This window comes from Cydia strobilella, chromosome 18 (assembly GCF_947568885.1).
Source record: "Cydia strobilella chromosome 18, ilCydStro3.1, whole genome shotgun sequence".
Lineage (NCBI taxonomy): Eukaryota > Metazoa > Arthropoda > Insecta > Lepidoptera > Tortricidae > Cydia > Cydia strobilella.
This window is the reverse complement of record NC_086058.1, coordinates 15595902-15622087: the sequence shown is the minus strand read 5'-3', so window position 1 is coordinate 15622087 and position 26186 is coordinate 15595902. Positions and strand designations below refer to the sequence as shown.

General features: G+C 37.7%; 2 protein-coding genes across 2 annotated transcripts in view; one reads left to right on the top strand and one right to left on the bottom strand.

The window, feature by feature from the left end:
- The window catches only part of LOC134749601 (phospholipid phosphatase 3-like), a 462302-nt gene that overhangs the window by 10015 nt on the left and 426101 nt on the right, over window positions 1-26186 (bottom strand). The gene's annotated exons all lie outside the window — the stretch shown is intronic.
- Window positions 14826-24531, top strand: LOC134749354 (solute carrier family 22 member 1-like). Its single transcript, XM_063684273.1, has 7 exons — window positions 14826-15034; window positions 15760-15961; window positions 19199-19299; window positions 20257-20408; window positions 20845-21462; window positions 22783-22964; window positions 24282-24531. Exons 1-7 carry the CDS (start codon window positions 14853-14855, stop codon window positions 24480-24482), a joined length of 1638 nt encoding a protein of 545 aa, XP_063540343.1. The 5' UTR covers window positions 14826-14852; the 3' UTR covers window positions 24483-24531.

Here is a 26186-nt window from a genome sequence, read left to right as displayed (position 1 = left end):
ATAGCGGATAAGCCCGAATGTCCGCTAATGCTACACCTGTGCGGGACTACCTTCCCCTTTGGGCTCCATAACAGTTGTAACTAGGTTTAGGTATAGGTAAAATTTTTAGGCTTAGGTACTAACCAAAACTGTTTTTACTAATAAAATGTATGTGTCACAATTACACGAAATAAATCATAAATAAATGCTTTGAAAATTGCTTTGAAATAAGAAAACAGCAAAATCTGATGCGCCGAGTGCGGGACAGTCCCAACATCATCTTAAGAATGATAGCGGATGAGTTTTCGAATTTTTGATGCGACTCAGTTTGAAATTGAAAATCAAAAATTAAAAAGATATAGTCGGTTGTCGTTAACTTCGCGCGCGGTCTAGTCCAAAGTCCTACTCGTTGGTGACTAAAATCTAAAAGTCTTATAGTTACAGTAATGTTCGTATGAACATAGGTACCTAATCATTTTTCTTAGTACCTACCATCATTCATCATTTTCCTTAGTAGGTACCTAGAGGTATCAATCATTTGATATTTTGCAAAATTATTTTGTCGAAAGTTAAGGTGAGGCTACTGATGGTAGGCTACTTAAAAGGAAACAGAATTTTGTACTAACTCTTGTATAAATTTACAAGGATAATTAAGTAAGAAAGCCGTTTCTAATTAATTTCCTAGTAACTTTCTATAGCTAGTAAAAACAGGCCCCTGGTGTTAATGAAGGAGGAACTGCAAGTCAGCTCCGCGTGGGGTCTCAAGCCCAGGTATAGTCGGCTGCGGTTGAAAATTATGCTTATCTTGCACCTTATTATGTGAAAAATATGGGTACGGTGGAATATATAATGCTAAGTCACAGATAATGTAACGTTATATTATGATTATATTTTTATTATGTAGTTTGATATTCACAAATTGTTTAAAAAGTGCTGCTTGAAAAGCACATTTTTTTAAAGATTTATCATATGATCAAAGATACATATAACTCCGTAATAGATGGATACAGTCTAAGGAAAAAACGTGCCTCGAAAATCAAGAAAATTTGATTCTCGTTCAGAGGGCGCTACTAGCTTTGGCCAACTGTCGTATAGATGGCGTTGACGGTTTCGTTTGTTATTTAACAATTTTAACGCATATCAGTGAAAGAACATGGGTCAAAATCATAAAAATAATTAATGCAAATAAAAAAAAACATTTATCCATATCTAAATACATATTATCGTATTTTTTTAAATATTTATTTTTAGTTTTAAAGTGTGTCGACGGATGGCAGTGAATTTACTGGGGTTACAAAATTTACTATGACAGTACCGCTCTAGTATAAGTTACTCTATGATATGATATATCATAGGTACCTATCAGCGGGCTTAGCACGGTAGCATTTTTATCGCCTGTCACCATGCCTGTCACGTTCTAACAAGTATGTAAGTGCGAAAGTGACAGGCATAGTGACAGGTGATAAAAATGCAACCATGCTGACACCGCAGGTCAGGTTCATGGTCAGGTTTTCATGTCTACACTGTAGGTACTTTAAAAGCGAGACGGAAGTGTAGGTGGCAGATATTGTTTAAACGAATCGCATCAAAAATTTACAATGTGGCGTACATTTTTTATTTTAATTCAAATAAAGTTGTTATAAGTTTAACACTACCTTACTTATCTGCGTGTATATCTGTAACATCGTAGCACCGAAACGGACAATCCGTGGGAGATATTAAACTTGTAAACTTTAAATAAACATTCGCCAGCAACGATTTCGTGTTTATATTTGATTCTTGGTAACAATACTTGTCTTGCAAACATTTCAATCTTTCAATTCAGATTAGTTGTTTAAGTTCACAAGAATACAGAAGTATCCATTATAAAGATAAGATAAAGATATTTTTAGTTTATCAAGTAGGCATATTACAATGCGTTTATGAACATCAAATGTGGTATTTTCTATAAAAAGGTACCTTATTGTCGATGGCGCTTACGCCATTATAAACGCGATGCTCCGATATAAATACAATGCCGCGCGACGCTGTCCGGCGTAAGCGCCATCGACAATAAGGTCCCTTTTCATAGAAAATGCCCCAAATAAAGCTACGCCGGCTCTAACCTTATCTGACCCGAGAAGATTTAAATCCCTCCTAAATTATAGGAGGGTACCTATCTGTCCCAATATGGTACCGGCAAGAAACTCGGCGGGACACATATTAACCGATACTAAAAAACAATGGTACCTAATTATAACATACCTATTAGGGCAGTAAAGTATGAAATGTATCGGCTTCGCTTCGGCCAACAATGACATGTGATTTGAGGCTTTCTTATTCACTAGCCGAGTTGTGTATACTATTTTTAGAGTTCCGTACCCAAAGGGTAAACTCGGGACTATTACTAAGACCGCTGTCCGTCTGTCTGTCCGTCTAGCTGTCTGTCAGCAGGCTTCTCATGAACCGTGATAGCTAGACAGTTGAAATTTTTACAGATGTATTTCTGTTGCCGCTATAACAAGAAATACCAAAAAGTACGGAACCCTTGGTGGGCGAGTCCGACTCGCACTTGGCGGGTTACTTCGTTTAACGCAGCGGGCTGAAAGTTGACGATTTCCGGCCGGTAAGAAAAAAAAACGTTTTTACCAGTAATGTGCAGTTTAAACCACAATGTCATCAAGGATGCAAGAAAAATTACTCAGTACTCGCTGTAGAGTTCACTTTATACCGGATGATCATTATTTCTACGTGGCATACTGTGATAAACGGCGTGAAATTACCCATGAGAAACTGTAGACATACTTTAAACATCATTACCGATTTACGTGAGAGGAAAAGCTTTTGAGAAGCGGAAGACAAAAAAACCTTAGCGAATGATTTGTAAATGAAAGCTTAATTTTGGAAAAATAGCTTTGCTCCTAAAAATGTTTTCATGGCATCACACCACTGACAATCTTGCTGCAATTTATGTTGATTTAATAATCACAAGGTTACATAGTGCAGTGATTTATGAAAACAAACTCATTCCGCCGCGTAGATTGTGGTTTCAAAGTAAACAGCTGGTGTCCGCAAATCAGGCAACTTGATGAGTTGTGCCACCGCCTCAGCCCTCACTAGCATGCTCACACATTTATTATTTATACAGTGTAAACTCCATAATTATAACGTCACTCGATATATTATATATAACGATTCACTCCCTATAAAGTCAACATGTATTGTGTTGCCTATAGTTGCTTCACTTTAATATTAATTTCTCTCTATAAACGAAATTAATAACTAGCTTAAATCTAAAATAGGCCCTTGAGGCATTGTACCAAGGATGCTGGCGGCATTTCCCCGCTGTATCGCAATGCTGATACGTTGTGCGAGAAAGCCGCCAGCTCTTCGGTCACCAGTTACGTCAACCAGACGCTTCGCGATTTCTGCAAACAACTTATGCGCGCTGGGACCCCATGGACCTAAAGTTTCAACTCCAAATGGAATGAAATGATACTCTCTACCGAGGCTCTTATATTTATTACGTTTTAAAATTTCGGCGCTTTCCGCCGCTCCGCCCGCTTTTACATTAGTCCGTTGGAGGTGGGACGGTGCCAGTGTGTCTACGCAGGTAGCATCCCACACCAACATCCGTCCCAAGCTCCAAGGAACCAAGGAATTAAGTTAAAGTTATTAATTTCGTTTACGTAGTACCACTGTATATATCTTGTATGTAAATAAATGTTGTTTCATTTCTCTCTATATAACGAAAACTCTCTATAGCGTCAAAAAACGTCCGCGGTCCCTTGAGTATCGCTATATAGTTTACACTGTATTTAAGCGTATGGCGTATTATTGTAGGCAATATATACTAATAGTACAAATTGATATAAGTCGACATCCAGGCTACGCAGCCAACCGATCTCGTCAGGTGTCAGATTGGTATAGAGGTCCACCGGGCTGCTGGAAACATCTCTTTGGACATCGTTCAACAATGTGCTGGGTAGTTTGATCTTCAAGGCCGCAGTCACACAACGGGCTCTCGTTTCATCCCTATTTGTGTCGCATATAAATGCATCTGCCATGACCTGTGCGGATTCTGTTGAGGCGGCACCAGTATTTCCTCAGCAGCGAGAAGCCCTTCGGCTTCTGACACATCTATAATGTACAAGATTGTTGTCAAGTATTAAAAGTGCGGCCAAAATCGGAATGATTTCAAGTCACTTTAAACTCACGATTTTTACTCGTTATTATTTATTAAAACGGGACTTAATTGCGTAAAATTAAGGTTGAAATTTAACTGACGTTTCGAGGACGACGTTGTCCCCGTGGTCTCGGTGAAGACTGGCTAAAGTTGACATCAACATCTAGACGCGCGAGTTTTTCGAACTACCCGCATTTGGTCTTGTTTATCAGCTTTTACGTATTGCGCACTAGGGATGTTACTCTGTCGATACACAACACTAATACTGTCGATATTCGTTTCCGCTTACATTTACGAGCATTACACCTTTTCGTATTTTACAGTACGCTAACCTATTGGTATATTCAAACGATCGCTATGTAACTCTACTATGAAGCTCTATAGTTTTAATTTCGATTAAGCTCTATAGTGGTCACGTTTTTTCATTAAATTTGTAGTCTGCCTCTTTCGCACTCATGAAATGTTCAACGTGATAGCTTCTCTTTCGCACACTTTAATTATCCTTTATCACTGTAGATCGGTTACCTTACTACAGTAAAAAAAACATAAAATACTTATTTGCGTTAACATATTTTTCGTAGCGCTATATGCGTTCTCAGCGTTTTCCCGCTTTGTAAAGGAAAGCGACTACGAAGAGAGAACCATCCATTATTTTAACATATCCAAATGGTAGGAAGACCTCATAAGAAATATTGAAAAAAAATGTAACAATAGGTATGTACTTACAGGTACAAGACACAGTAAAGAAATCTAAGTTTTGTCTTTTCCATGATGATGGGATAGATGTAGGTACTTAGATTTAAAGAGATTTAAACTTTTTCATTTTTCATGCTCTGAAAGAGAGTCATTGTTGTTCTAAATGGTGTTCAGAAAATGATACGTGTCTGCACTAGGGCATTTTACGTTCGAAGTATGTTTTTTTTTTTTTTTTTTACGTTATCAATTGAAGTTCGAGTTTAAATGGATTTGTTATATAATATCCATTCTGATATTTGACTCTCCACTCCATAAATAACGAAACTTTTGCCTAAATAAATTGTTAATTGAAAATTCCCGCAAATTGTATACTTTGTCATGTTTAAAAAAAAAAAACTATTTACTTTCCTCGTATTCGAAATGAAAAGTAGTGTTTAAAGTTAAACACAGGCATCATTTCATCCCTTGGTTAACAATCTACTATTAACCCCTCAATAACGATAACATGCTAGACCTGCGCGCGCGCAAACAAACGTCGACTGTTGATTTTGCGCACAAACGTGCGCACTTCCAAGTGCAAACGAAATATAGTATTATTGTTAAGGTAAATACTGGTAGAAGTGGTAGATCACAAAAAATACTTATGCTACAGATTTATTTTATTAGGTGTCGGAAGCGACTCAAAAGGATCAATTTAATAAAAAGTTACCAAATTGAAATTGAAATTGAAATTGAAAATATTTATTTCAGGCACAGAACAGAACCCATATAGTGTTACCTAGTACAAAAATTATAATATGCTACCTATATCTATGTTAGTCTGTACACTATGTAGTAAAACAATAAATACCTAAAAAAACTAATTAAAACGAATTATTTCGATGATGCGCTGGGCTCACGTAATTGGTTCCAACGCCTCATCAGTGGGCAGTCCACTGACGACAAATGCGTTTAGGAGACCGTTGGTGCTACCATAGAGTAACTTATACTAGAGCGGTACTGTCATAGTAAATTTTGTAACCCCAGTAAATTCACTGCCATCTGTCGACACACTTTAAAACTAAAAATTAAGATTTATAAAAATACGATAGAATGTATTTAAATATAGATAAATGATTTTTTTATTTGCATTAATTATTTTGATGATTTTGACCCATGTTCTTTCACTGATATGCGTTAAAATTGTTAAATAACAAACGAAACCGTCAACGCCATCTATACGACTGTAGGCCAAAACTAGTAGCGCCCTCTGAACGAGAATCAAATTTTCTTGATTTTCGAGGCACGTTTTTTCCTTAGACTGTATCCATCTATTACGGAGTTATATCTATCTTTGGTGCTACCCTGCAATCTATGCAATAGGGATGCTGCTCTGATGATGCAGCAAAATATTTTAGACGAGAAATTATATCGATGATATCGATTTTCTTTTCAGTAATAGAAGATTTTGTATGAGCACATTGTATTTATATAGTGTGGAAAAAAATTATGGGCCCTGGAAGGAAAGTGCCTTAAAAATTTAAGTTGCAGTTTCTTTTCTTTTTAAAAATAAAAGAATGTATTCTTTAAGCAAAATGAGCTAACATAAGGCTTACTATTACATTACTCATTCTGTGGCTTTGAGGTACTTTCCCTCCAGGGCCCATTTATTCTTTCCACACTGTATATGTTATAATATTGGAGTCTGTATATCCGTCTACTGATGGTCAAAAAGATGTGTTTTTAAGGCGCGTCGCTCGCTCATTAAAAATTCAATGCACTTATCAACGCAACTTTTTGACGACCGGTCTGGCGTAGTTGGTAGTGACCCTGCCTGTGAAGCCGATGGTCCTGGGTTTGAATCCCGGTAAGGGCAATATTTGTGTGATGAGCACAGATACTTACTTGTTCCTGAGTCATGGTTGTTTTCTATGTATTTAAGTATTTATATATTATATATATCGTTGTCTGAGTACCCATAACACAAGCCTCCTTAGGCTTACCGTGGGACTTAATCAATCTATGTAAGAATGTCCTATAATATATGAAAAAAAAAACTGATAATCATTAGGCATTTTATTTTATAGTAAAGTACAATTTAACTTGTGTCAGAATGTATGGCAAGACTTAGAACCTCAGAAAATGCCGGTAAAATACAATTATCACTGAAGGTGTGCTATGTCGGTTCGGTTGTGAACAAACCGGCGTGTTCAGTAGATACCAGTCATAGCACAGCGGTCGTTCACATATACAATAGCATATCAGTAGCCAGACTCCATACAAACGGTGTAGAGAACTTAGACTTAGAGGCCGTCTGAGGTAACTTTGCAGCGACTTGAACGGACCAAAGTAAGGTGTGGCATTAACGTTATACGTATATTTCATAGAAATTTGACATTAAGGCTAAGTTCACACGCGTTAATTTTTCCCGTATACCGTATACGGGATTTTATCGAATACCGTAGTGATAGCAAAATTTGTATGGCAACATTCAAAATCATTCACACGGCGTCTATGCGGGAACGCGGTCTAGCTGTGTGAACGATTTTGAACGTTGCCTTACAAATTTTGCTGTCACTACGGTATTCGATAAAATCCCTTATACCGTATACGGGAAAAACCTGAACCTAGCCACAGTTTATCATTGCTAATGCTTGCAGAGCAGAGAGAGAGAGATTGTTGCAGAGTTAGCTTGATCTGACTCCATGATCTGCAGCTACTGCTCAACCGCGTATTACAACTGTAACAGGCATTGAAAAAGCAGTTTGATTTTGGAACTGTTGCTCAAGAGTAAGCAATTAATGAGAAAGAGGGTGGTGTGACTCAATAGTATAAGCTGCATGTCTGGCATGTCTAAGACACCTTGTTATGCCTGCGAACGCCCGAGCATGCCTCGACATTCCCAAGCACACCTCCGCATGCCTGAGGACGTCTTAGCCATGCCGATAGTGGGCGCCGGGCTCAAGAAGTATATATTAGTAGTGGCTGTTTCAATTCTTGGAAATAAATTACCTAAACCGACTATAAAACTCTAAGACCGCATTGATTTATTTTTGGTCTTAGGCTTAATAGTTAATAAGCACCATTAGTGTCCTTCCCTATGAAAAGGAACCTACAGACGAACACTAACAACATTACTATTAGTACCATAAAATGGTCTTACTTTACTTTACCGGCGAGCGTGTATGAGGAATGTTATGAAAGTGAAGGAAGAGAAAGAGGTATGTCAGGATCGTAGCAAGTGGAAATACGTGGTCTCTGCCTACCCCTCCGGGAAATAGGCGTGATTATATGTATGTATGTATGTACTTTGCTCTAATATTTGCTTGATATTTTAACGCTAAGATGATAGGAGTAGAGGCACTGCTTTACAACTGTTTGGTGCGCCAGTGGCGTGTGGCAGGTTTTTGCACAGGCGTCAGTTCTCACGTGCAGCGTCGCACTGATTTATTTATGGTCTTACGCCTTACAGTTAATAGGCACCAACTGTGTCCTTTATATAATCATAATCATAATAATTTATTAATAACAAAAGTTACAGGTCATTCGAGTTATTGCCTAGGAATATATAAAACATAATGAACACTTACAAAGTGTAGTAGATTTTAACATAGGTAATTTATTATATCACATCTGATTTTGTAGGATTATTGCAGTAGAATTCTTTATGGTCGTAGAAAGCCTGCTCGATTAGCCAATTCTTCAGTTTTGTTTTAAAGACTGTGTTGCTGGTGAGTTAACTATTTCGTTGGGTAGATGATTGTATACCTTCGGGCCCATGACGTCCACAAGTTTGGCTGACTTGGCCAGCTTGTGCGAAACGGCCGGGAGTCTTCTCTCAACTCGGGTGGAAGTGGAACGCACCGCATAGCGACTTGTGGTTTCGCTCTTCTCACTCAAAGGTGTGCTATCCAGCTGTTCTCGCGCGTGCACTGCCGCTTGTAGTATCAGCAGCGATGGCAGGGTTAATATGCCCAAAGACTTGAAGTGAGGCTTCGCCGACTCGGTCTGTGAGATGCGAACTATGGCTCGTACGGCACGTTTTTGAAGCCGAAACACCCTTTCCCAATCCAATTTCCCTATAAGTAAATAAATATTTGGGGACAATGTTACACAAATCGACTCAGCCCCAAAGATATTACATACTTAGATACGTACCATACCATACGTTACCGGGATTCGAACCCGACCGAACCGAACCGAACTCGAATCGACTAAACTAGGAGGCGTCCAATAAAAATGCGACCTAGTTATCCTCAGGTTCCTTTTTAGGGTTCCATATCCAAAGGGTAAAAACGGGACCCTATTACTAAGACTCCGCTGTCCGTCTGTCTGTCCGTCTATCCGTCTGTCTGTCACTGGCTGTATACCGTGAACCGTGATAGCTAGACAGTTAAAATTTTCAAAGATGATGTATTTCTATTGCCGCTATAACAAAAAATACAAAAAATAAAAAACCGGCTAAGTGAGAGTCGAGTGTTCCGTACTTTTAGTATTTGTTGTTATAGCGGCAACAGAAATACATCATCTGTGAAAATGTCAACTGTCTTGATAGACACCGTGAACCGTGATCGGTTCATGAGATACAGCCTGGTGACAGACAGAAAACAGTGGAGGGAGCGTTAACGATTGGCATCTTGTCTACGCATCCAGTGCCTTACTTTATCCATTCACGAATAAAGCCCTTTTTCCCAAGCGCGCCTATAATCAGCACTGACGTCTAAATTGGGTAATGATTACTTGGCGGCCCGGCAATTCACAACCAAGTCTGAACCAACTAAACCGCTTTACAGGTCGGACCAGTCAGATCTGATCCGCGTGTGTATGTGTTTGAAATAAAGATAGATAAACCATTTATGCGTTTGCTATAGTAACTGTCACCCGCGGTAGATATTTTCGGGCTGATACGACCTTTAAACCTTCGAGAAAAGAGCGTAGGTACCTATCTTAAAGGCCGCAACGTACTTTCAACTCCTCTGCCGGGCTAGCACATGATTGGCGCGAGAGTATCTCGCCGCGACATAGACTACCCGTCCCTCTTTAATTCATACAGTTAGCAAAAGACGGGTAGTCTATCTCGCGGCGAGATACTGTCGCGCCAATCATGTGCTCGGCCTACTGGTATTACAGGTGATCATGGGCAAAGAGGATATAATAGGATAGAGCGGTACTGTCATAGTAAATTTTGTAGCCACAGTAAATTTACAGCCATCTATCGACACACGATTAAAACTAAAAATAAAAATATCAAAAAATGTATTTATATATGTATAAATGATTTTTTTCTTTCAATATTTGCATTAATTATTTTTATATTATTTTGACCCACGTTCTTTTACTGATATGCGTTAAAATTGTTAAAATAACAAACGAAACCGTCAACTTCATCTATACGAGAGTAGGCCAAAGGTGGTATCTGATCGAGAATCAAATTTTCTTGATTTTCGAGGCACGTTTATTCCTTAGACTGTATCCATCTATATTACGGAGTTAGAGGTATCTATCTTTGCCATGGGCGATGAAAGCTGATACATAAGAATACCAGATAATCATAAAAAAATGTGGCAAAACTTTTGAACGTGTTATGTAGAGAAATGTTTCGTGAATTTAGGCAGTTTCAGTTGACGTTGATCAACTCACCATGCCGTGATGTATTGTGTCGAATCGCTTTCGAAAACCATATAATTGATGCTGTTTTAATCTTGGAAGGAAAGTGAGACGGCTTGGATAAAGGTCATCGTAGACAGTAATTGTATGTAATTGTATTCGTTTTCTTAAGAACTGATGAAGGTAAACCCTCGATAAAAACGTGTTTTACAGTTACGGTGTGAACGTGCGTGTGAGCACAAAATAAATCGTACCCGTAACTTAAGCAAGGAGCGAACGGTGGGATGAGGCTAAACAGCGTTTTTCCAGCTCCATAACAGTTATTCTATTTATGTGATCAGATCGGGGATATCCTGAAGAAAGGCCAGGTCAAGAGCTCTTTAGGTTGGACGCAGTTTAAGGAGATACCCGGTTCCAAAGTTGTAATGAAGTTGTATTAAGTACTGTCAGAGATTTGTTTGAAACCCGGGACCAAATATACCTATTTACATCTTATTTATAAGTTTAATTTGACATTGGGTGGTTCTCGTTTCTTAAACCACAGCGGTAACTGACCTTTTTACTAGGTTTCAATATACTGTACATCTCCCTCAACAACTTTACAAGGTATCGACTGGGAACTGAAATTCGTTTCTGGCCAATTAGTACTCGTCTAACTGTGTCAATAGATTAGCATCGGGACTCAAAACTGTCAACGCCCGTTGGCCACACGACAAGTTCGCTCGTAAGTCGAGTAACGGTCGAGTGTGAAACCTGACATGTTCTTGTGACTTGACTATGCCAACAATGATGCGCAGGTGCTGTGGGAGATTTCACTAAATTCAACACTTCTATAGGTATCAAAGGATTGATTCAACCCGCGCCGCGTCGCTTCGCTTCGCGTTCGCGTCTTGTTCGCCTATGTAGTACGCTGCGTTACTATGTTTGTATGGAGAACCGAGCTTGCTGGGGACTTAATGCGCCAAACTAATGTAACTATAGTTTGTCAAAGGACTGTCTCATTTCAAACATAGACAGAGAGAATCATACTTTGTCGGTCTAGCACCCAGAAGAAAAGGATGAGTATAGTTTATTTTGTTCTTATTTACTGACAATTTGGTTTGACCAACTATAGCTCTATTTCATTGCCTTATAATAACGAAACTAGTAAATAAAGCGTAATAAATCTCCAGGCAATCAGCGCAATTACCTATCCTTCCATCTTGACTACATTAGCCAAACCAGAATAACCCGACTTTCATCAAAGATATATTGTAACTCCGTAAGATAAGTAGTCTAACGAAAAAACGTGCTTCGGGAAACCAAGAAAAAAGGATGCTCGAATAGATGGCGCCATACTTTTGGCCGAAACTCGGGTAGACGGCGTTGGCGACACCGTTTGATATTTAACAATTTTAATACATATCAGTGAAAGAACGTGAGGGTCAAAGTCATATAACGTTAGTCATATAAAATAAAAATCATTTATACATATATTCATTCATTTTCTTTTTTAGTTTTAATCCTGTGTCGAAAGATGGCAGTAAATTTTACTCTGACTACAAAATTTACTATGACAAATTGACAATAACCTTCTATACACTTTATTCTCTTTGCTTTCATCAAATTGAGTGATGAAGACGTCAGTATAAGTAATGAAGCAACATTACTCATCATTGGTAAACCTTATGTCTTTACAATATGGTTTACGAAAAGTCGGAAATGTATCAACTCTATGGTAGTAATTTAATCACATTTGACTTACTACACGTAGACTCTATGTGTTTGTAATAACGACTATGATCAGTTAACTGTTTGGACGATAGAACTAATGATGCACTGATGAGGTTGTGATTGATGATCCGGTTCGAAGGACCAACTCTCCTGTAATATCATAGATTGGGTGATATGACATATTGTTAGAGAGTAATCGGACTTTCTTTCTGGCATATTACAATATACACGGTGGCTAAAAAATAAGTGCATTGACGTTGCCAGGGAGGTTTAGGGATTATACTGAGCAACTTTTACTATGGGACCAACCACGAAATCGCGAAAAAAAACTTGACTTTTTCATACATTTTGACTGAATAGATGTCGTTTTCTCGGACGGACGGACGGAAAACTATTTCCGGTGCTACACCACCCAACATCAATGAAGAAATTATAATCAACTGCAGCATACGTACCGCGTGCTATACAAGTTATACAACCATCTGCGATCTCCCATATAGCGAAGTTAATTATCTATTCCTCGTAAATTGTGCGATGTGAAATTAACTGTAATTTAACTGGTAATAACAGGGTAGGTAATAATTAAAGTACATTATGAGTAGTTGAAGGAATGCCGCCTTGATTTTACTCGCTCTGAAAGGAATTTCTTATAAGAAATTAAGAGGATAGTGAAGGAGCGCTGCTTCATACAAACGTCTCATGTGTAAGGTGCTCCCACATTGGCTGTTATAAAAGGTTATATAACATTGGCAGGGACAACATAATAAAACACTTTCAATACTATCATGTCACACGATCTTTTTATAACAGCCACTGTGGGAGCTGGAAGTGTTTGTCAACAAATGCCTAAGATCCATTCTGCGCACATAAATATCGAGTTAAAAGCAAATGTGTCTCTCTCTCCTTAGCATTATTATTCCCATCTGATTGTGGGGTCTGCTTTTCTTGTCTTTTCTCTCCACTTCGCACGATCGGACGTGTCGTCTACTGAAACGTCGCAGGTCTTTTGCTATGGTATCTGCCCATCTCATCTTCGGTCTTCCTCTTCCTCTGGACCCAGCAATGTTCAGATCCATAGCAACATTCCCGATGTAATCAGGAGGTCTTCCTTTCACGTGTCCAAACCATCTCAGTCGACTCTCTTGTAGCTTATCGGCGATATCACGTACTCCGAGGCTACCGCGAACGTGCTCGTTGCGTATCTTATCAAGCCTCGTTACTCCGCACATCCACCGAAGCATCTTCATTTCGGCGACTTGGACGGACCGGACATGGCTCTGCGTTATAGCCCGTTTCACTCCCATAGGTTAGAACCGGTCGTATTTATGCTCTTATATACTAGGCCACTTAAAAGCAAATGTGTATTCTGAATAAAGTTCCTCGCATGACGTCAAGCTGCCAAGACACGTAGAAACAAAAGACGCCCACGTCCAATCTCTGTCCGACCGAAATAACCCCTTGATTAGCCACACTAAGCAGGAAAAGGAGATTGGACTTCCTACTAGACCAGCCACGTTAAGACTATTAACAAACATAGATCAGACAGCACGCAGAACTGACTAATTTCTGAAAACAACGACGTGCTGTTTTTGTACGAGGTTTTTAATAAGGTTGTTTTGAGACCAAATGGTAACTCAAACGATTCATAACTACCTTGAGTTGTCTACGCTAATTTTAATGACTGTCGCCATCAGATATATCGGAGCGGCCAAGGCGCTCACAAATATCTAACCTCGCCTCTATTGTCGAGGCGATAGTGCGTGTTCAGATATTTTTGAGCACCTCGGACGCTCCGATAAATCCGATGGCGACTGTACTATACAAGCTTCTGTTCGCGATGTTGTCCAGTATTCATACCAATACAAACAATTCATACCAATATATTACATACTGATTACATACTATCTGTGTGCTCAATTTTATCCTAATATACCTATGTTCTATTGTTTATTTTATTCTATTGTTTTATTATTGTATTGTTTTTTTATTGTTGTATTGTTTTTTTATTGTATTTTGTTCTATTGTTTGTTTATTTTGTTGTTTGTTTTATTTATTTATTTATGTTCTATTGTTTATGTGTGATCAAACCGCAAATACCTAAACTTACTAAACCTTTCCATTTACAATTAGTAATTATGGTTTAACAGTAAAGCTTATACATTCCTGCTATTGAATGAATGACTAAGTAATAAACGAAGCTACAATTTTTCAGTTGTTATTAATTTTAGGCAAATTCTACACCAAAATGTCTACAGTATGACGTTCTCTGAATAAATCTCTTCCCGACTAACAGGAATATGGAATGTTTATTTTATCAGATCGACCTTTCCCATTATCACGAACACGTTCAACAAAAGAGACAAATATTAGCATTCAAAGATAACTATCAGGAAAATGTTTTAAGATCCATCTGTCTCAAATTTCATCGCGACTAAACCAACAGCATACAAGTCGTTGGTCGCAGTTGTAAGTGTTGTAACTAATTCTTGAAGTTATTTGCCCACGACTACATTAAAATGTGTTAATTTAGCTGAGTAATTAAAAAAGTAAGTGTTCTCGTGACTTTTGAAGATAGCCATGAACTTTAATGAGTGAAAATCAGTGTAGTAATTCTGAATGTGAAGACGTGCTTTGTGAAAGCGAATACCTAATTACATAAATAAATAAATAGGTCGAAAAACGGTGGTGGTCATAACTAATAAAAGTCACCAAAATGGCGGTGCTTAGCTCAATAGTAGAAGATAAGGAAGAGATTCACTTGGACACAGTTTTGGGCAAACTTGGTGTATTCGGGAAACACCAGGTGGCGACACTGCTCATGTTGGCTCTAGTGTACGCCACAGGAACTATGTATAACGTCAATTATGTATTTGCTGTTGAAGAGGTGCATTATAGGTAAGTTTAGTGACTATCAAAAACTTCCCAAAAAAAATTCCGGAATTTAATAAGTTTTTTTCTTGCTTTAAAACCCGACCACGTTAAGTTTCATGCCATCTGCTACAAGTATGGAGCTCCTAAGAGACTGCCAAGTCTGTGCAAAGTTAGCGTGGTCGGAGTATATCATGACCTACCCAGAAGTGATTTAGTAAGATCGGTTACATTATCGCAACCTACTATTGCCTAAACACCGGTCTGTTAAAGTTTTGATTTAATGTAGGTACCTATTTTTGTAAGCCTTAATTAAATACGAAACGTTTAAACAGCAGGTAAACGAAAATTACATTAATTTAAAGTTCTATTTAAACAGCAGCGAAACACACAATAGGTACATACATTGATTATATTTTATTAGGGTTCTGTATCCAAAGGGTAAAAACGGGACCCTATTACTAAGACTCCGCTGTCCGTCTGTCTGTTACCAGGCTGTATCTCATGAACTGTCTGTTGAAATTTTCACAGATGATGTATTTCTGTTACCGCTTTAACAACAAATTCTAAAAAGTACGGAACCCTCGGTGGGCGAGTCCGACTCGCACTTGACCGGTTTTTTATTTGTACACAACAGGCTGGCACGTGTAGTATTTGTATTCGTGCGTGCAAACGACACTCCGTTTGTATGGGAAGGTGAAATTCGGCCGAACTTGCTGGGGACTGTTAAAGAAAAACTCACATAATTTCAGATGTAAACTACCAACGTGCGAGAGCAACACCAGTTTCTGGGTCCCGTGGCTCAACATATCTTCACCATACTCCACGGAGGAGGGCATCAAGCAATGTACAAGATACCAGCTCGATGGAGATAGCTGTCCACCTATCTTCGGTGATAGCAGCGAGGTGTGCCAGGAGTGGGCGTATGAGGACCCTCACAGCTTTGTCGCTGAGGTAAGTGGTCATCTCACATATCTTCGTTCCATTTTTAAACACAGGTCTCATGGTTGAATAAACTTTTACAGGATTTGAGATCAAATTCTTTATGCAGTATTTGAAGATGTTCTCAACAGTCAACTATTTGAAAAAAATAGAAAACAGTTCCTTATTTACATTGATGTATATACGACTAGCTTCTGCTCACGACTCATCATCTAATAATTTCCGTGATAACTATCTCCTTGCCATATTTCATCTTCATCTAATCAAATCCGTTTAATGAAGTGTAAAGACCAAAGACAGACCAACAGAGTTAGGTACTTTCGCATTTATAATATTAGTCGGTATATACACACGTTCTGAAAGATCTCATAGCATGGCATAGGTCTTATTAATTAGTTATGTCACGCGATGTATGTACGTATCATATCTTATCGTTCATTTTCATAATAGGATTTTACAATCGCTTTATGACGTCAAATATTAGCATTCACTTAAAAATTAAATATTAAATAACATTATCTATGTTACACTATCCATATACTTATTAACTCCAAGGGTTAACGTCTTCTAAATAGTCTAATATTTTATAATAAGTATCCATTTTTGCACAACTTTCTTTTGATGGCCGATTTCAATTCAGTAGTCGATGTATTTGAATCACATTCAGTGATGGGAAATTGCCGAGAATATTTCCGATTGAAAGAATATTCTCGGTAATGTTACGGAAACATTTCCAAAACTGGCAATTTATCTAAAAGCGCGTGTTTTTTGTATAGAAACTAGATTTTTTCTAATGATGAAATATTTTAGAAATACAAGGTTTACATTTACAAACGGGTCTATCGCGAATTTATTTTGTTACCTTTATTTACCGACGTTTCGACACTGGTCGTGGTCGCGGCTAACTGACATCCCAGCAAAATGTGATTTAATATGTGTTCAAACCGCGAAAGTTTTAAATGTTCCTTATCCTTACGTTAAAACCAGGATCATTTCACTTGAATTTCATGAATTTTTCGTAAATTGCTATAAAAATCACATAAATTGCAGGGAAATTTCCATGGTAATTTATCTTTTATTTTGGAAATATGGTGTATAAATAACATTTCTGTATGTGGTTTCTCGAAAAAAAATGCTTAAAAATGCATTTTAGTGATTGGCATATATTTAAGTGCTAGTTTTGTTACATCAAATTATAACTGCATGTGAACGCATCAATTAGTCCCCTCGATGAGACTGGTTTCTTCGAAAGTTCATTGTTGAGGTCACATAATATCCCTAGTTACCTACAAACTTATTTTTTGGTACAATAGTGGTACCGTCAAAAGGGCATAACTGCCGTAAGTTTCTTTAGAACATACGCTCTTCTTGTACACACGTTTCCTTAGATTTATTTAAGATTCTTAAATTTTATATAAGTATAAGAAAGCAAAACAAATAGAGTTTAGCTAGAAAAATAATGAAAAACTCTAGGAAACTGTTGATTCAAGTTCATAATCTCTTAAGACTTTCGGTTCGATTATCTCCTAAAGTATTTATTTAAGCAAAAAATGATCTTAAATACCTTGAAATTATTTTTAAAACCCTATTGAATGATGGGGCACAAATTTATGTACGTTAATTTTTCTATTAAATTCAAATTTTCAAAATATTCCTATCCCTAAGTTAGAAACCCAGGTATGTATTATATTTTTCATTTGTAATATTACTAATTAACTCTTTTGACAGCTCTACTCACTAAGAAAACTGCAATATAATCATCAAAAAAATGTAAATTTCCCTATTTTTCACGTCAGGAGAATATTGCGGAAATATTCTCAGTAATATATTCAGTATATCTATTTACCGCCACTGTAATCAGTTTGACATATACTCACAAATAAAAACACTTCGAACTTTGAACTTTAAATTACGTTACCGAAAGTTTCCCATAAAGGAAACTTTCCGCTCGCCAATCACTAAATCACATAGCACGTGACATGGTAGTTACATATTACTTATTAAAATAAAATCAAATTTTACTACCGGATTAAAACCACAAATTCCTAACAAACCTGATCCGTCACACTATTCAACGAAAGAACATGATACCTCCTTCGTTATAGACGCTATCTGAATTTTGATCAACATTACAAATTATATGAGTCATCTAAGCGTAATCCGAATCACTAGTATCGCTACCTACAGATATGACTGGACCGATTTCATGAATGAATAAATGATAACAATACTCAATATCATTTGAATGATTGTGGCGATAAGCGTTGATCATGAACATAAGAAATCAAAAATCGAAATTTCGTTTTCTGCCTCTCTATCCCTCTTGGATACTCGAACGATAGAGAGGCAGATAGACGAATGAACGGAGAAGTACGCGATAGGCCCACAGATCATGACTAGAAAATCAAAAGAAATAATGAAAAGACAATCAAGCCAGCAAGTATCAACAGACAAACGACAACAATAAAACTACTAAGAACCCGCATTTATATAAAACAGGATCGTATAAACCCTAATATATAGTAATAAGGTATATATTAGCTTGGCATATAAGAATGTAGTATTCGTAGCGTAGCAGAACAGGTTTGGTGCCAGCATCAAGTTTTTTGCAAATATTTAGACTAGCTGAGTATTTGCCGCTGTTACTAAAGGGTTGCTTAAAGTTGCAAACAGTCTTAAATGTGTGGGAAGTTTTGCTTAACATTAAAATAAAATCCCTTCATTTTCGATATCTGGGGTCATTGTTGATTTTATATATATTTAGGTATTAGGCCAATATGATACAGCCACAGAATGAGATTTTTAATGGACTGAGGTTTTGTATGGACTATGTGATATTGGCACCAATCGTGTTCACATATTTATATTTATCACCTAATTATAGGTATAATTTATCAATCCGCCACACTGGTCAGACCCAGCTTTCAGTTTGAAGCTTTTTTTTAAAAATTTGTGACAATTTTGCACATTTCAAAACAAATACCTGTTTTTTTTAACGAATGGCAAACGAGCAGACAGATCACTTGATGGTAAGCGATTACCACTGCCCATAGACACCCGCAACACCAGAGGTGTTGTAAGTGCGTTGCCGGCCTTTAAAATGGGAGTACGCGGTTTTCTTGAAGGTTTGAAGGTCGTATCGCTCCGGAAATCCCATAGGCGACAATTCATTCCACAGTTTACCTGTGCGAGGCAGGAAGTTTAATTAAGTGTTTAATTGTTATCTAAAATTTAGTGTTAAAATTCCAGTTCGGGCTAGCATGCGAAGAGTGGAAGCGAGCCTTAGTAGGCACGGCGCATATCTTCGGTAACATGCTGGGATTGCTCGTACAGGGACAAATCTCTGACAGGTACAAATTTTAGATCTGCTGGAAATCAAGTAGGTAATGTCGAGGAATTAAAAAAACCGGACAAGTGCGAGTCGGACTCGCCCACCGAGTGTTCCGTACTTTTTAGGATTCCGTACCCAAAGGGTAAAAACGGCACCCCTAAAACTCCACTGTCCGTCTGTCTGTCTGCCCGTCTGACTGTCACCAGGCTGTATATCATGAACCGTGATAGCTACAGTTGAAATTTTCACAGATGATGTATTTCTGTTGCCGCTATAGCAACATTTTATAGAATTTCAACAGTCTAGCTTTTATGGTTCATGAGATACAGCCTGGTGACAGACAGACGGACAGTGGAGTCTTAGGAGTGCCGTTTTTACCCTTTGGGTAAACCATTTATATGGCACAAAATTTGCCTATTAACGAAGCTGTCAGTTTCGAGCTGTTCTTTCATTTGATAAACATTTTATTGACAGTTCTTCCTAGTTTCCCAGTTTCCAGTTGCCAGTTTATTGTGACTTTTTTTGTCATTCCGTCTTTTGGTTTTGACAACAGTAGTTAACCTCTATACTTCTTTTTTTTTTGTATTGTTGAGGTGTGCAATATAGTTATTTGTGCAACAAGAGAGGAAAGTTGGTTTTTCTTGCGAGTGTTTATTTTATACGACTCAAAAACACGAGATGTAAAATAACTTTGCTCACATGTAATTTTTCACCTCAGTAGTGAGAACATATTAAAGGTTAAAATGTATTTCGAATTACAAAGAATAATACAGAGAAACGAAAAAAGATAAAAAAAATTGTAATAGAAGTATGAAGTGGCAGTTCATGGCCTTCACTAAATTAAAAAGCTATTACTTTGTTTCACCCCCTGGACTGAGGAAAGTCGTGCTTTCCTCACTCCAGGGAGTGACGAAAGTAAACTTGTTCGAGCTGCTGAGGTGAAAAAAATATTGTATTTCATTGTTATCTTGTTCAGGTTCGGAAGGAAGACAGCAGCAGTTTTCTCAGGCACCATGGGAGGAGTTATTGGTCTAGTCAAGAGTTTTGCCACATCCTACTGGCCCTACGTAGTCTTGGAGGCGCTTGAAGCGGCCATAGGAGACGCACTTAGCCCCATGTTTATGCTTAGTAAGTGCTACTTTAACAGTTTTGAATGATTCACGGTTAATTATTTTTATATGATTTTGGCCCGTGTTCTTTCACTGATATGCGTTAAAATTGTTAAATAACAAACGAAATCGTCAACGCCCTCTATCCGAGAGTAGGCCAAAGGTAGTGGCGTCATCTGATCGAGAATCAAATTTTCGTGATTTTCGAGGCACGTTTTTTCCTTAGACTGTATCCATCTATTACGGAGTTATATCTATCTTTGGTACGTCTCGTGTATTTTTAATAATGATAAATGTCTAGTGAATGCAAATCGTTAAAAAAATGTATCCCTTTAATTTTCATATTAAATATTTACCGATTGCATTCCTTAGTTAAACGTAAGCATATCAACATAGGCATCAAAGCATATCAACAAATCTAATTCTTATAAAGGTACATTATTTAAAATTTACAGGCATCGAGATCGTATCAAAAGAAAAGGCGGTTTTATACCAGATGATTCTCCTGAACGTGGCTACCTGCGGTCTCATCATTCTTCCCTTCATCGCCTGGGCCGTGCCTTATTGGAGATACTTCCTTCGCGTCATCTACGCTCCTGCCCTCATTCTCCTTACCTATTCCTTCTTCCTTGATGAAAGCATCCGCTGGCTTTTCAGCAAAGGCAAGAAGGAACGTGCTATCAAAATTATTGAGAAGATTTCTAAAAGGAATAATGTTACTATAGACAAACAGATACTTAATAAACTAGACTATAAAGAAGAAGAAGAATCCACTGATTTCAGCGATTGGAAATTGCTGTTGAAGACGTTTAAATCCAGGATTATGATGCAGAGATTCTTAGTGTGTATGGTGTGGTGGTTTACCATTACGTTGATAAACTATGGAATGATGATAAGCTCAGTGTCATTTGGTGGGAATAAATATGTGAACTTTGCGTTGCTGATGTTGATGGATATACCAGCGAATGTGTTCTATTGGGTGGCGTTGTCGAAGTATAAGAGGAAGATGCCATTGCTGCTGTCGTTTTTGGTTGGAGGCGTGTTCTGTGTTGCGCAGCCTTTTGTACCATCAGGTAAACAAATGTGACGTTTTCAACCAAAAGGTACCACATTGTCGCTTGTTGATAAGGTTGATTTCTAATTGAAGCTTTATGGAAATAGCGCCTTACTGACAAGCGACAATAAGTACCCTTTTGGTTGAAAATGGCACAAATATATCATAATAACCATGAGTAGGTATTTTAATGTATATAAACAATGACCTTTTATTAATAATAGACGCGTGACGTTCATAGTTGACAAAACTAAAATGCAGGCAATATTTAGTAGATGATTGTGACAATCTTGACGCATTGGCGTCAGCCGTACGACTTACTTACAATATAGGTTCCGGAACCTACATTTGATGGCTCACGATCGAGCGCCGGGTCATAATCATAATCATAATCATAATCATAATATTTGTATTCAAAATAGATTCATACAGAACACTTTTGGAAAGTCACCCCCCCACCTACCCCCCTCCCTCCCTTCCCCCCTCCCTTCCTCCCTTTCCTCACATCCATGTGTATAAATAAGATTTTGATCTCAAACATTCCATGAACTAAATTCAGTCCGAATGCCCTATAAAGTTACCAGGAAAAAAGTCAAACTAAATAATAAAATCTAAATTAAGGGGATCCCATGCCCCAATGACCTTCGATTTGAATCCCTTAGTTTTCTAATGTTTTTTGTAGCTTATCATATTAACAGCAACGGATTTTAGCAATATAGTATCTCATATTTACTTCAAAGTTCATTGTTTTCGAAATATTTGGCATCAAAGTTGAACAATTTTAGGCCAAAAAACTGGTTTTCTGGCCATAACTTTTGTGTTAATTAGTTTAAAATTAAAACCTTAGACAAATTTTTAGAGACGTCTAAGACGAACCCAAATATGTAGATTTCGTATAGTAAGATCTTTCACAGCAATCGAGATACGAAAAAAGTGTTTTTTTAGACAATGTTTAAAACAATCATAAATAAATAAGTATTCATTTTTTTCACAATCCGGTAGACAAAAATGGAGATAAAAGATTGAAGAACCGATAGCCGCTTGTCTTATAATTCTATATGTAGTGCAAAAGTAGGAGATACGATTCAAAACTTGTCAAAAATCGATGAAAACCTCAGGTAGCCCATTAATTGTTTAGTCAGTAAATAGGCCAAATGACAAGTAATAAAAAGCTATACACTCTTTTTAACATTTGTAGCGTGAATTAAACTTTTCGCTAAACTAAATCAAGGATCAATTAACAGAAAAAATATCTACCACAAACAGTTGATTTCGTGAACTGGTCACTTTAAATTTTTTATTATAAAACTTCAATTTTCTAACGACTTTATTTCTTCAGATTACGCATGGGCAGGGCTGACACTGCTGATGGCTTTCGAGATGCTAGCCACCTTCTCCTACAACATCGTGTACATGTACAGCTCTGAGCTCTTCCCTACCTACACGAGAAACTCTTTGGTTGCTGTCTGTTCATCGGTTGGAAGAGTAGGAGCTTTGCTTGCCCCACAGGCGCCTTTACTGGTAAGAATTAAGCAGGTACCTAACTTACTACTACTTACTTGTATAGGTACTCTTTCTTTGTCGTTCTCTCATGTTTGAATAGTAATCAAACATGATGTCTTCATTTGTGACGTCTTCAACCAAAAGGTACCACATTGTCGGTTGTCGATAAGGTTGATTTCTAATTTAAATACATTTATTTACATACAAGATATATACAGTGGTACTACGTAAACGAAATTAATAACTAGCTTAAATCTAAAATAGGCCCTTGAGGCATTGTACCAAGGATGCTGGCGGCATTTCCCCGCTGTATCGCAATGCTGATACGTTGTGCGAGAAAGCCGCCAGCTCTTCGGTCACCAGTTACGTCAACCAGACGCTTCGCGATTTCTGCAAACAACTTATGCGCGCTGGGACCCCATGGACCTAGAGTTTCAACTCCAAATGGAACGAAATGATACTCTCTACCGAGGCTCTTATATTTATTACGTTTTAAAATTTCGGCGCTTTCCGCCGCTCCGCCCGCTTTTACATTAGTCCGTTGGAGGTGGGACGGTGCCAGTGTGTCTACGCAGGTAGCATCCCACACCAACATCCGTCCCAAGCTCCAAGGAACCAAGGACATCCCATCGGGCCTCTTGCCATCATCTCTGATAATGCCAGTCGGCTCAAGAAGAGCGGGTACATTGATGGTGGCAAGAGACCGACGGATTATGTCATTAAGCGACGCATGTCTTGAAATAAATCATTTTTGTCATTTCTAATTGAAGCTATATGGAAATAACGCCTTACTGACAAGCGACAATAAGTACCCTTTTGATTGAAAATGGCACATTTGGTGGCTTTTGTCTTCTAATGTGCTTATATAACACTTTAAACTCTCGCGTTTTGAACACATATTTAATTATACCTATACCTCAATTGACATTTTGCTGGGACGTCAGTCTTCCGTGACCACAGCTAGTGCAACATGCAGAAACGTCGGAATTAAAGGTAAAAACAATTAAATTAAATCGCGGTAGACCCGTTCGTGTAATTAAATATATTTCTGATGTGCTTACCCTCGATTTGGCGTGGCATGATACTTATTTAAGCCATATTTAACAGGCTTAGATTCAAAAACTTAATAAGATCACGTTTAATTCTCATTTAAAATTTTCTCCTAGCAAAACTCTATTTGTGATTATTTAATCCGTACCCACTCAGTATGGTATTTTAGTACAAATCAATACGCATTGTATGAGATTCTCAGTCAAAGTAATCTGGAAAAAGTCTTTTAATAATAAAAATCATCCCCATGACTCGATTATTTACATTACTCTTAACCTCTTTCAGATGACGTATTGGGTCGGCTTCCCCCCTCTGGTCTTCGGATCTCTATCTCTCCTGTGTGGTGTATTAACCCTACCGATGCCTGAAACAGCAGGCTGCGAGCTACCCGACACCATTAAAGAGGCCGAGAGAATCGGCAAGAAGAACAAGACAGAATTTCGGGAGGAAATGGGAATGCTGGTGAAAGGAAAACCAGTCGTGTAAACGGTGATGATAATGATATAACAGAAGAGTAAAGAAGAATGAACAGATTTTTTTTTTTTTTTTTTTATACCACGTCGGTGGCAATCAAGCATACGGCCCGCCTGATGGTAAGCAGTTACCGTAGCCTATGAACGCCTGCAACACCGGAGATATTACACGCGCGTTGCCGACCCTTTAAAAACCTGTACACTCCTTTTTTGAAGAACCCCATACTGTAGATTCTAATGAACTCACTTTGAACCAAACAAGTTTCTGGTCTATGCTTTATGTTTCTTTTGATTTGGCATATAAGGATGATAAGGATTTTTTTTTGTGAAACATTTGCAGAGCCATCTAGCACTAAACTTCGCGGGTTTATTTTTATTGCTGGACATTCTCAAATGGTAAAATCTAGGATGGTGTTACAAGCTTTTTGTGAAATGGTGATGTTTGAGAAAAATTTGAAGCAGGCGATTAAAAAAAACATTCTGAATAACTGTTTCAGTTTAGATATTATTACAATTAGGTATATTTGTTATGTTAGGATTGTATTTGTTGTTATTGTTGTAATAGTTTTTAAGAATGGATTGTGATGTGATCGAGGAAATGTAAAAATAAACGTACTAGGTAGCAATTTTTCTGTTACGCACAATTTACGTACTTATCTAATAATAACTCGTGCTTTTATTAAACAAAATAAGACAAATAAAAGTCAGAAAGTAGATATTTATTTGTTATTCAAAGGCAAAGAATTTAGAAATCTACAGACGTTTATAATAACATTTACAACTTACTCTTTCATTTTAAAGGCTGTCTACATAATTTATCCTCTTTTACGGCTAAGCCAGAGCTCAGAATTCGTTGCAGCTGCAGACATGAATAGCCAAGATAAACGACACATTGTTTCTAGATAATATATTACTTAATTGTTGACCATGAGGCTGGGAAATGTTTGCTAAACTCTGAAAAGAAGAGTAGTCAGTCTAGAGGTTGAAGTAAAGTTGATATAGAATAACTAATTTAGTTGTATGATTTAACGGTTGCGTCTGCTGGTTGGGTCAAAAATATGTTGACAAAAATTTTGTAGGAATATTTTTCTTCCTGTAGTTTTACAAAATGTCAATAAATAAAAAAATACAATTATATTTCTCAAGCTTCATTCTTCAGATATAAAAACCAGGTAGTCCTTTAACCTACTAGGCAACTCATCGCATGTTTAAAGTGGGTAGCAAAAACTTTAACTCAAACAGGTCTATCCCTACTTTTCCCCCTAGTCTTCATGGGGCGCGCGGCTTGCCGCCATTGCTCATTCTTTATTCTTGCGAGGCAACGAACGCACGTAAAATCATAATTTTGTTTCAAAGTTAGTGCAGTCATTATACGAGAATACGACACGTAAGCTGTGGGATTATTCGTTTCGTATTCGTTGTGCAATATATTTGTTATTAAAATTGTTCATCATCCTGGAGGTTAGTCGAGAACTAACACGAAGGAATAAATCATCCTGGGGGTTGGTCGAGAATCAACACGAAGGAATAAATCATCCTGGGGGTTGGTCGTGAACCAACACGAAGGAAAAAATTATCTTGGGGGTTGGTCGTGAACCAACACGATGGAAAGTCTGTTCGTACTTCGAACACCGATTGCGCCCGGGGTTTGGTCGTGAACCAACCAAAGGTTTAATTTAGATCGGACAGCGCGCAACGAAACAAAGGGCCCTAAATA